The 12,926-nt window shown below is 41.3% G+C and overlaps 1 protein-coding gene across 4 annotated transcripts in view; it reads right to left on the bottom strand.

Annotated features, from left to right (window-relative positions):
- Positions 1-12,926, bottom strand: part of LOC111143004 (cell division cycle 14A) — a 173,462-nt gene that overhangs the window by 22,068 nt on the left and 138,468 nt on the right. For 3 of the 4 annotated variants that reach the window (XM_022496395.1, XM_022496396.1, XM_022496392.1), the window contains exons 12-14: positions 4,525-4,640; positions 2,682-2,729; positions 353-475 (exon numbers count right to left, since the gene is read on the bottom strand). In XM_022496395.1, coding sequence (XP_022352103.1) covers positions 353-475; positions 2,682-2,729; positions 4,525-4,640 — 287 coding nt within the window. The remainder of the gene's footprint in view (positions 1-352; positions 476-2,681; positions 2,730-4,524; positions 4,641-12,926) is intronic. The other variant, XM_022496394.1, reaches the window with a different exon arrangement.

Genomic DNA, 12,926 nt, shown 5'->3' with positions numbered 1-12,926 from the left:
ATGTAGACTTCAGTGTAAGATTTAACTTACACGTACTCATTGTAATGTCTCTGCCCATCGCAGGAGAAACGACAATACCACATAGCATTAGTCTGTGCCACGGAACTCCAATTTCCTGATCGCGTTAGGCAAGCTGGAGCTTCACTACAGAAAGGGAAGCCACACGGCTCTCCCTCCACAGCCTTGTCCCCCGCAACGTGAGACAGAACAGAAGCCCCGGAGGGTCACAGAGCCGTCTGTGATTCCTCCTCTTCTCCCTGATCCCCTTCTCTGACAAACTTCAGCCAAATTCATTGTGTGCTACAACCTCCCTCAACTTCCCACCAGTATATGAGAAGCAGAGAAAAATTACCTTCTTACACTGGCACCCGAGGACAAAGAACCTCTGTTTATCCTCTTGGCCGTCGCTGAAGGGGACAAAGCCACTTTTGAGGTCTTCAAAGTAGTTACAGATCCTTGTGGGGACGAAGTCAATCTTTGTGGAGAAAAAAAGGGCAAAATGTCACACAAGAGCTGTGTCATCTTAATATTCAGCAATCACCTAAGACACGGTAAACTATTAACATTAAAGAGATCGCAGTAGGTCACGATAACAGTGACAGGAGCAGCAGTCAAGGCTGACAGAGCACTTGCTCTCTGTGCCAGGCTCTCTTCTGAGAACCTTATGGAGGGTAACTGGCTCATCCTCACAACAGCCCTGTGAGGTAGCTGAGACAGCAATCCTCACTCTGCAAGTGAGCAAACAGAGCCACAAAGGAAAAGCTCCTCATCCAAAGTCACTCAGTGAGCAAGGGACAGAGCTGGGATTCCAATCCAGGGTCCAAAGTCCTGTCCATCACCGGGATCTTGCCCTGTTGGTCGTCCCTTCTTTGATGGCGGCGTTCATTCTTTGCACGTCCTTAGATTCTACTTCTTTATATTTTATTTTATTTTATTTATTTATTTTTTAAATATTTTATTTATTTGACAGAAATCACAACTAGGCAGAGAGGCAGGAGGAAGCAGGCTCCCTGCAGAGCAGAGAGCCCGATGCGGGGCTCGATCCCAGGACCCTGGGATCATGACCCGAGCCGAAGGCAGAGGCCCTAACCCACTGAGCCACCCAGGCGCCCCTACTTCTTTATATTTTAAATCTGTCTTCTTTCCACTCTGCAACTGCCCTAGCCGAGGCCATCACTACTCCTTCCTCATGGCTACTAGCAACATCTTGTAATCTTATTCCTTAAAATTCAAATTCTGAAGAGCCTCCAGTAGAATCTAAAATACTTAATTATGCTGCTCTGCTGTTTAAACCATTTAATCTTTCCTCAGTGCCCAGAAAGCCTGAGCTCCTTGGCTGTACTTATAAAACCCTCCTATCTGGCATTAGCCTTTATGAACAGGTCCTTTCTTTCCGTGCTTTCCCACTAGACATCTCTCCTTCAGCGACACAAACTGTTCTGAGTTCCCTGAATGGACAGCACTCACACCTGTGTCCAGCCTGCATATGCTGTTTTTCCTGCCAGAGCATCTCCTCCTTCCCTTACTCCCCCTCCACCTCCATCTGCCTCGTTCCATTGCTTATACTTTGCTGGTCAAATCAGCTGGTACCTTATAGAGCAAGCACTGAATTCCCAGGCAGGGTAAGCGTCCTGTTTCATCATATATTCTCATAGTAAATCATAGCCCTCATGCCGTATTTCATTGTCTGGTATTTATTTTCTTTGCTATAAGCTCCACTGAGGGCAAAGGACTGTCTCTCATTTCTATTCCCAGTGGCTAGTCCAGTGCCAGACTCAGCGAGGATGTTCATTAATGTTTGAGGGAAAACAGACTCAAACCTGGACATGCAGGGTCCAGTCACGGTTTTAATACCAAACCTGTTTAAACGCACCTAGACCTTGCTTTCCTATCTGTTCTAGAAAAGCTTACTTACTTGTAGACTCTTTCCTTCATCATCCTCCCCCCAAACAACATTTTAAGTACATGTTTTGTCTCTAAAACAAGAATGGGAAAAGTGGTACAAGGAAGCAGCTCAAGTTTCTGGAGAAGTCTGAGCCCTCTCAGAAATGCCCACACAAAACAACCCTAAAACCTTGGGCTGAATAAGAGTCAGAGGTGAGAAGTGAATCAGCTTTCCACCCCTATCTTATCAACAGTCTTGGCAAACATGTTCAAGCCCTCATCAAGGCCTGTATGGCACTCTGGTACCACTGGTGCCTTGAAACCAACCCAGGACTATTTGAGGGACATTTTTTCCAGAGACAAACACTAATGTTTCCCCTTCAGATGGAGGACAGGGAAGGAAATAAAACTAGAAAATAAAGGACAAACACATGTAAAATGAGGGGGGAAGAGGGCTAACAAAAATGTTAAAACCTCAAGGCAAACTCGGTCACTGGATTAAAAGGCACGTTGCCGAGCAATCGTAGTTTCTTAGACACCCCAGAACGTGCTGGAAGCACAGACTGCACTGATGTCACTACCACAGCCACACCTACAGGTACCTCAGGAAAACCAAAATCCCCTTCCCGGTGAGCGTTAAAAATAAGGTGTAGCGTAACAATCTAGAACAGAAAGGAAGGGACTTAAAAAGTGAAAAGCTGTATGCAATTTATTTTCACCAGTTTTAGGGTTGGGAAATGTATCTAAAGGGGAGCATTTACTTACAAGCTACTAGAAATTCACCTCAATAACAGTACCTGATAGGCTGGGACACTGCTCTTGGGTGCCCTTTCATATCATCCAACCTACGGAAATCAAAGACAAATGCTCATGCATCACTGGGTTCACACATTGAATCAAAGGCCAAAAGGCAGAGCATGTGGAGTCAGACCAGTAAAAATACTAAATTTGCAAAAGGGAGAAACCTCCCAAATGGATATCAGCACTCATCCCATTTCTAAAAAAAATCCTAAAACCAGCAGGAAACCCCTTTCAGTCATTTTGTTTCATCTTGAATTTAATTTACAGCAAATTGCCTTAAATCAGAAGGTGGTATTGCAGCCACTCAGGGTTAAAAAAAAAAAAAAAGTTCAATGATGATACCATTAGGAAAAACTGAATTCTAAAAAAAATGAAAAAATTTTGGAGAATTAAAAAAAAAAACAGAAAAATCATATTAGAATCGCCTTCTAAAATTTGTGTAGTGGAGATTCTCTTGCTTTTTTTGCCTACTTATGTGCCAAGTTATATGCCAATTTATCCCTCCCTGCCCCTTATGATTTCTTCAGAATCAAATCTACAACTGTTTGAAATTAATTAAGCAATATAAAGCCATTTCTTAAGCGTTTCAAGGGAAAACAGGGCAAATAAAGAGATTAGTGGTCTTGAAGAACCTTCCACGGATGGCGATGGTACCCACAGCGAGCAGAGCACACACTGCCCAGTACGGGGTATGACTAGCAGCTCCATTCCAATTCCATCCCACCGGGGAGGGATCGAACCTCTCTAACCTCAAGCAACCCATGTAAATGTGGGTGATGATACAGACCTTTTGTGTTAACTCAGTTAATCCTCGTATCCAGACTAAGCATCTACCGTGGCTCCTGACCATAGTAGATGCTCAGTGAATGATACGTCTCTTCAGTTTTCTGTGGCAGCTGGTGGTTACTACTAAGCACCAGCCTTGCTACCCTGTCTTCTCCTGTTGCTATAGAAAACGATCACCTTGAATTTGGGGCGCATAAACCTTCTTTCCTCAGGTCAGGGAACCAGTACTCAAAGTTCAGACCTAATCTGACTTGTGTTCTAATCCTCCCAGATAACACATGAAAACTAAACTCTCTGTGAGGCTGTTTGACACATTATCATGCTGGCAAAACACCCCTATTGCTGTGCCTGTCTCTCACTTAAAAAGTAGCCATTTCCCATTATAATCATTTGTGTTGTGAACTTGTCACCACCCCATATGTTACAGTAAGGAATCTGGAAGATATTCACAGATTTCTGCACCTACATTGATTCTGAAGACTTTCTTTTTTAACTAATCTGAACCATGAGCACGTTCCAGATAGTGTGATCACAGGTCAGGTTCCATCAATTGGTTCTGATTCGTAATTTTAGACTTCAAACTCAGGATGGTTATAACTTTACAGACACAGGTAAGAACTGTTTATTCAGTTCTCAGATACAGAACATTAAGCTAAGGAGCGAGGATATACCAAAGCTTGGCATTTAGTACTTTCCTGCCCTCTCTAGATTCAAAACGAAAGCCTCAGCACACCTGTAAGACAGGACACCCACTCGTGGGGGAAGAGTAGAATTCCAAACGGAATTTTAAGCACAGTCCCAGGGACACCCGAGGGCACCTCAGTTTAAGGTGGGATTCCAGAGGCTGAGAGTTTGCAGGAGCTGCTGTCTGTAAGCTTCTAAAACTTAGCTGCTCCCTACAGTGACTGGATAATAAACCACACAAAACAGTAATAAACCAGAAAACAAGAGGTAAACATGGCTCTTGCAGAACGATATTCAAAAGAGAAGAGTAAATGCTCTATCCACAAATGGAGGCACAATACAAACTTAAAAGTTTAAAATGGATCCTACCTGAATGCACAGGATGGTGAGGAGCGTGGCTGTCTCTGACTTTTTAAGGCACGTAGTTTGTCTCCCTGGGTTATACTGTTTTTCATTTCCACATCCTCATCCTCTTCTAAATTATTCTGGAAAAAGAATGCATGTTCCATAGAAAGGTTATTATGAAAAATTTTGCTTTACATAGATTTCTTAATAGACTATAAACCATATATTTCATATAGATTCACACACACACACACACACACACATACACACATACTAAAGAATGTTCAACTATTCATCAATTAAATATACTGGTCAAACTTCAAATCAAAGCATTGTTATGAATGTGGTAGAATTTAAAAGGAGCTCTTTCTTACAATGGACCACAGCCAAAGAGACTCTCATGGAAACAAAATCATGCTTTGGAATATAGCTCAGATACAGGCTGACTCAATAGATACATTACTAACATGTTTCCAGAGACAACTAGGATCAGTCACTGCAAATGTTATAACTTGTTTACAAAAATGAAAGCTAAAACAATTTAGGATATCTAGACAACAACTTACTAGGATCGATTAACACCAGTAAAAGCACTCAAGACCTTTCCAGAAGGAGTTAAAGCTTACTAGATTGGGAAAGCGTTTCCTGCTGAAATAAGTCTTGTAGGTTGAAAAATAGAAGTACCATACAAGGTCTTTTCACATGCTAGCTCACATTTCATTCTTACAACTCAGGGCAGGGAGGACACTGTTGCCCATAAAGATGAAAAAAAGGAGGTGCTCATAGAAGAATATTGCCCAAGTTCCCCAAAGCTCTTCACAACAGCTATGATTTTAAAATCAGACTTCTTGACCCCAAATACAACAGTACACTAACACTGCACCAGTATAGATTTTATTTTGCCCACTTCCTCCCCTGAATAATTCATATGCCTTGAATTTGCTAATTCCTTGCAGCCATAAAAGTCCTCTCCCCTCTTTAAAGCTAGAACTTTTATTTGATGAAAGATATACAAAAATATACTTCCCTCTGTCACATTCTAGTCATTTCTGATAGCCATTCCTGGCTCGAAACACTTCTTTGCTCCCTGCTACATAGGTTGGGTTGCATGGCTACATCTGGGGTCTCTAGGCATGTCCTGGGTAAAAAGATCACACCTTACTACTTTAACTTGGAGCTTGAAAAAGCAAAACAGACATACGAAGCACACACCTGGAAGGAAAGAAGAAATAATGAAGAAGAAAGCTTCCTAGAGGAGGAAATCCCTTAACTGAGTATTGAAGAATGAGTATGGAGTGAAGAAGACCAAGATCACAGGAAGGGTCCTGCTGGCAAAGAACACCAGTTCAACTGTCACAGGCTCATGGAAGCTTATATTCAGACAAGATTCTCTTAAAGTCATAGGTTGCCCATCTACAAAGTCTTCAGGAATTGGTTATACTATCTCAGACCATACAACCCCAGTGGGAAGGAATCCATTACACCCAAGGAAGTCTGCGGGAATAGAAATAAGGCAAGCCTGAAGGCTAGGCTTGCTAGCAGGATGGCACACCTGAGGAGGTGGGCTTAGCTTCACCCAGCCATTAACATGGGTGTTGTTACCAGTTACTTGTATCTGATGGAAGGACCAGCACACAGTAGGAGTCTCTAGATTATGGGACTGGGTTCTTGAATGACCTGACAGGATCCTCACCCTTATTGGTCAGGTTCATTGTCCAATGGGCACCTTTGTGGGAAAGCCAGGAAAGCTCCTTTGTCCTTCCAACCAGGAGGATCTTTGTATTCCTCACTCTGAAATGCCTTCAAAATTCTTTTTTTTTTTTTTTAAAGATTTTATTTAATTTATTTGACTGAGAGAGACCCAGTGAGAGAGGGAACACAAGCAGGGGGAGTGGGAGAGAGAGAAGCAGGCTTCCCACTGAGCAGCGTGCCCCATGCGGGGCTCGATCCCAGGACCCTGGGATCATGATGGGAGCGGAAGGCAGATGCTTAGTGACTAAGCCACCCAGGCACCAGTACCTTCAAATTCTAAGGAAAAGTGAGCTTCAACCTGAAATTCCAAAATTCAACCCAACAGACATAAAGGTAGAACAAATACACAAAAATTGACCTCCCACACAATCTCTCTGAGAAAACTATTACAGGATGTATGTCAGGGGAAAAGTTAAGAAGACAGAAGGAAATCCAGGAAAATTAGGACTCCAACTGCAGACTATGAAAAGAAGGGCTCAGGTTGGAAATGTAGAGTAGGGCTAGAGAACAATCAATCCAGGCTGGAAAGGAGAAGCCTCTTGGGGAAAAGAATGAACTTGGTAAAGTTTTTTTGCTGTGTCAAGATTTTGAAAAAATTTTAAATTTCTTAGCACAACTGGGGGGAGGAGGGAGTAGCCTTATTTTTTCCCCAAGGAAAAAAATACACAGAAAACTCTGCAAATAAAAAGGCAATTAACTCACATCTGAACTCATATAACACTGTGTCAACTGTATGTAAATGAAAAATAAATAAATAAATATAAAACACCACAAAAACAGGTAATTAACTCTGGGAAAAACAAAGAGAGGTTCAACAAAGGAAACAGAGTAGACTACCAACCTCAAGAGTGAACAATTCTTACATAGTAATGACATATTATTGGTTTTAACCCAAAATTATGATGTAGCTGTCCTGGGAAGCACAGAGGAGTGAGAGTAACATCTCGGGGGAGGGGGAAGCTAAAATCCCATCCACCACAATCAGGAGGCAATCAAAAAATGTCCAAAATCAATAAACTGTTTCAAATAGCATTACAAGCAAGACACTGATGTGCAGAAATATGGTAGTGAAAATGCTGGTATCATTTGCTTAGAGGTTCCCCCTTCTGTGGGTGGGTTTGGGAGTTGGTCTAGGAGAATAGAAAGGTGGGATAGGGGACTGATATTTTTTATTAGAATTCAGTAATTTTTGACATTTCTAAAAGTGTGATCACATATTACTTGGAAAAAATAAATACTAATTTAACAAGATACAGAATTAAACAACAAAAAAGTACGTTTTACATTATAGTTACGTTACAAGTTACAAGTATTTTCTCTCCCACTTCATTATGCATCTGAAAGGTAAAATCTTTTAAATATAATACATTTCCGGGGTGCCTGGGTGGCTCAGTGGGTTAAAGCCTCTGCCTTCGGCTCGGGTCGTGATCCCAGGGTCCTGGGATCGAGCCCCGCATCAGGCTCTCTGCTGAGCAGGGAGCCTGCTTCCCCCCTCTCTCTGCCTGTCTCTCTGCCTACTTGTGATCTCTGTCAAATAAATAAATAAAATCTTTAAAAATATATATATAATACATTTCCAATGTAGAAAACAATGAAAACACTGCAACAGAGAGCCACGCCCCTAACTAGCTAGATTTAACATATTTTCTACTTAAGCTCCTTCTCTTTTTTTTTTTTTTAAGATTTTATTTATTTATTTGACAGGCAGAGATCACAAGTAGGCAGAGAGGCAGGCAGAGAGAGAGCGGGAAGCAGCCTCCCCACTGAGCAGAGAGCCTGATGCGGTGCTCAATCCCAGGACCAGAGATCATGACCCAAGCCGAAGGCAGAGGCTTAACCCACTGAGCCACCCAGGCACCCCTTAAGCTCCTTCTCTTAAGGAGTTTACTTAAATACCCTAGCTCTCAAAGAAAAAGAAAATATTACTTATTAAGTCTCAGCTCCTCTCAACCTCTGGAGAAGGAAACCATGTATTTTCTAAAGGGAAAAAAATTTAAAAAAATATATATATACACAAACACACCAACAAGTATCATGGGGAAAAAATAAATATACATATATTTATTTTATATATAAAATAATATATAAATATATATATTTATTTTTTTCCTATGATACTTGTTTGTATGTAATGACAAAATACAGATAAGAGTGTAAAAAATATTAAAACCACCAACATATTTATCATCAAAAAGCAAAACCCATTAGCATTCTGGCATATAGTCTTCCAGATTTCCCCCCATGTTATACATACCATCCCCCAACATATTTCTTCCTGACAAAAAGAGGTTGAGTTACATATATGCTGCCCTATAACTTACTTTTTCACCTGAAAGATACATTGTTGGAAGTATTTCAGTATAAATTTAAAAAACCAAAACCCCCAAAAACCTCTCTATTATTATTCTTTGTGGCTCCATAAAATTCCATTGTCTAGATACACCAAATTTCATTTATTTTCCCTTGGTTCAGGCTGTTCTCTGTCTTTTATCACTATAAACAGCTCCAACAAACATCCTCCTCTATACATATGGCTTTTAAACACTGTCCTATTATATTATGGCTTTTAAACACTGTCTTAAGATGGATTCATAGAAGTGGAACCTCTAAACGCATGGTACAGTCTTCCGCCATGCTTCTTCAAACGGTCCTCCATTTCAAACTCCAACTGGCAACCTTTAGTTTTTATTCCCCAAATACCTGCTAATATTGCCTACATTCTTTAATCTCACACAATCTGAGAGGCAGAAACAGGATCTTGTCATTTAGATTTGTGTTTCTTTAATTTCTAGGGAAGTAGAAATAAAAGAAAGTGTTTACCAGCCATGAGGATTCCCATTTTGTTTTATTTGTGTATGGGGCATTTTCACACTGATTTTTAAGCATTCTTTACATTAAAAAAAAAAAACAAAACAAAACCCTAATCTGAATATGTAGCAAACATCTTCTCCTACATGGTGACTGCGAGGAGAATGAACGGGAGAAGGATAAGTCTTTGGGAGGGGAGTGGGACACAGTTTAGTGGCTCCTGCAGAGGTCTGGTGACAGATAATAGACTGGATTAGGTGTGAGAGAACGCTTAAATCAGGACCTGGGGATAGAAAGGGGAGGGGAAAAGATCCAGACATGTGATACTGGTCTGAAGAAATCTACTAAAATATAAATCATGTCATCTTTTTTTATTATGTTATGTTAGTCACCAAAAAAAGACAATTATCATATGGTTTCACTTATTTGTGGAACGTAAGCATAGCATGGGGGACATTAGGAGGAGGAAGGGAATAATGAAGGGGGGGAATCACGTAATTTTTTTTATCTCAGTGTATCATCCTTTATTTTATTTCTGTGGCTTTTGTATGAAGCTTCAGGCATTTTAGGACTAAGAGGTACAGAACATATAAGCCATAAAATTCTCAGTAGGGGATTAACGGCCTTCAAAATCTTGACAAAAAGTTTTACAATGTTATTCAAAATACATTTAAATTAAATGACAGAATTAAGAAACTAGAGAGCTATAAGAAAGAGGACCCTGGCCTTCTGGAATCCCGAGTCTGACATACATGAATAGAACTAAGCTCTGTATTTATCAGGGCACCTAGAACACAAACACCTGTGAAGGGAAAAAATATTAGGAAACACAGTTCCTTTTCTCATGAGGGCATGAATCAATCCCAAGAAACGGTAGACCTGCCACCGGCCATTTGAAGGCTTCTCAACAGGTGCTGGGAGGTCTCATTCTTTCTACCAAATTTATTCCTTAAAATAACTGATAAATAGTCAAAACTGGTGAATACAGGGAACCTAGCCTAGGCTTCCTTTGTGCTCCAGCTCCTCTCCCCTCAGAGTCCCCGTGCATATCCTCTCTGGCCCTGAGCTGCTTAAATCCCCTAAAATCTGCAGAAAAGAAACAAAGTCACATGGTTGCTGGTGGAACAAAGTCAGAAAGCCTAGTCCAGGGAAGACCCTCTTATCTTTGCTCCCCAAAGAGGTAGGTCTGTTGTCAGACTCCCCACTGCCCTCCGGAGGGTCTAAGTACCAGCTCTTTCTTTCAGATACCAGCCTGCCCTACATAAAGGCAGGAAAATGAGAGCAAACTAAAATACATAAAGAAAGACCATTTCAAAAGATGTACTTATTTACAGATGATGGTCTAGCTAAAGAACAAATAATAGTTGCAAACTAGAAAGATTTATTTTATGCCGTCGGTTGTTCTCTAAATATAGACAAGATGAAAAAGAAAATAAAATGTGTGCATAGGTTTCAGTAGGAAAAGTAATGACTGACCAACGCATTAATCCGATGGTGACAGAGTAAGTCACTGGGGAGGCAGTGGTGTGTGCCATTAAGAAAAAAATCTATTAGACAAAATATAGCACACTAGGGAAAAAAGACGGAAGAGTTATAATAGAAAAATGACATAAAAAGAGAGTTTGAAATAGAAATGAGTAAAAATAGAAGTGAAAGGATTGGAAGAGAAAGATGATAATGGATTTTTAGTAGGTTTAAGTGATTTGGCTGGGAAAGGTGGCTGGGTCATCTCCAAAACTCTTTCAGCTCTCAGATGCTGAAACTGTGAGATGTAAAAGCTGAGGAAAGGCAAAGATATCATCTCATAACAAGCTGCTTCTGATCATATAAAGTTTGGATTTATCAGAGCCCCCGAGTCTGCCTTCTCTCCCTCCTCGGCTGCCACTGTTGAGACCTTTATCCCCTGGGACCACTCCCCCTTCACCAACTTCCTGGTCTCCCACCCCTGGCCACACAGACCCCAGCACCCCTTTCCTTCACAGCCAGGGAAGTCTGCCCAAACTCTGGCTCTCTGTTGTACTGTCACTCTCCTGTCCTAGAACCTCTCCCGAATCCCAGTGGCATTCAGAATGGAACTGGAATGCCATAGTGGTCCCAAGAGTGGAAAGAACAGTGCTTGAAAGAAGAGTCTTAGAGAGTTAATTTTTTACTTCATGGATTTTCTTTTTCTAAGATACACCCTATACATGGGCATTTCGTATAAAAGAGCAAAGGATTTTATAAATCACAGTATCTCCGTGACATGATTAAAATGCTACATTCTTGGAGCACCTAGCTGGTTCAGTCGGTGGAGTGCAAGACTCTTGATCTCGGGGTTGTGAGTTTGAATTCCATGCTGGGTGTAGAGATTGCTTAAAAACAAGATCTTTAAACATTATTAATTAAATAATTAACTAAAACATGATATTCTTATTTACCTGTCAATTTACATGATCTTGGCGGAATGGGCAGCACCTGTACCTAATTAATATCTCTAAGTCAAGAGCATCTGATTGATTGGTGTGCTACTATTGGATTATCACCCCGGAGAAGGAAAAGTTAACAATAATCACAATTCCAGGAGAAATCTACTGCGACAGACTGGCTAAAGTTCTGTCCAAACTGACTGATGTAATACACTAAAGCCACACTCAGGACTGCATAGAGAGACAGCAGGGTACGGAGACAGGCCTCAGGTGGGTGGCTGAGAGGAGACTCTGAAGCCAGAGTGCCTACGCCTAACTGAGAGCTCTACTGTGTACTCTGGGATCTTGGAGAGACAGTTTGACTTTCTCTACCTCAGTCATGCCATCTGTTAAAGGGGGCCTAGTAACAATGCCTATTTCATATAGCTGTTATAAGAATTAAGAGTTAACCCACGTAGGGGATGCCTGGGTGGCTCAGTCGGGTTAAGCGTCTATCTTCAGCTCAAGTCATGATCTCATGATCTCAGGGTCCTGGGATGGAGCGCCGTGTCAGGCTCCCTGGTCATCAGGAAGTCTGCGTCTCCCTTTCCCTCTGCTCCTCCCAATCCCCTTCTCCCAGCTCATCCTCTCTCTCTCTCAAATGAATGAATAAAATCTTAAAAGAAGAAAAAAAGAATGAATCCATGTAAAGTGCCTGGAACAGTGCCTGGCACATAGTAGGTGCTATTTAGGTGGTTGTTACATTCTAAGCTCCTCACTTAACTCCTTAAGTACTGATCCCTTAAATAAAGTGTTTTAAATTCCATCTTCTTAAAACCATTTTTTAATAACCCCGATGCATGATGGACCCTTGGGCCCTGGCATGTCTAAGTGAGCACTTATTGCTGGTACTATGTTGTATTTGCGCACAGACTACCTTTGGATAGCTTGGATTATTATCAATTTCATGTCTGTTTTCTTGTTTGTTTTTGATGAAACCATAAGCCTTCTTCATTCTTTCAAGCACCATTTACGAAGGCCCTGTGGGCAGACAGAAGCCTCAATCTTCACAAAATGAGTATCACCAGGCCGGGGAGGAGATGTAAGAACCGTGGAGGAAAAATACAGTGCAAGGCAGGAGCACTGAAGAGGGAGCCTAACCTAGAGCCTAACCCATCCCCATAGGATGGGTTGGGTGTATTTCACAGTGCCTAGCCCAGCACTGAAGACCAGATTCAATCAAGGTAAAGCCTCTATTTTTAAAAGATTTTTCATAACTCTAAGTAGGCAAAGAGAATTCATTACAGCTGTAGCCTCACCCATTCCCGTGGCCTGAATCCTTCTGGTTGATCCTTTTTGCCTATTTGCCCACCTCTTGGGCACTGAAAAACTACATAGTCAAACCTTCCCAATCAGGTAATTACAGAGCTTCCAAACAACCAACCCCAGGAAAATCCCTATAGGCCTGGGAATCAGAAAAAT

Source organism: Enhydra lutris, unplaced genomic scaffold, assembly GCF_002288905.1.
Source record: "Enhydra lutris kenyoni isolate GAN:26980312 unplaced genomic scaffold, ASM228890v2 scaffoldscaffold9, whole genome shotgun sequence".
Taxonomy (NCBI): domain Eukaryota; kingdom Metazoa; phylum Chordata; class Mammalia; order Carnivora; family Mustelidae; genus Enhydra; species Enhydra lutris.
This window is presented reverse-complemented; position numbering and strand designations above follow the sequence as displayed.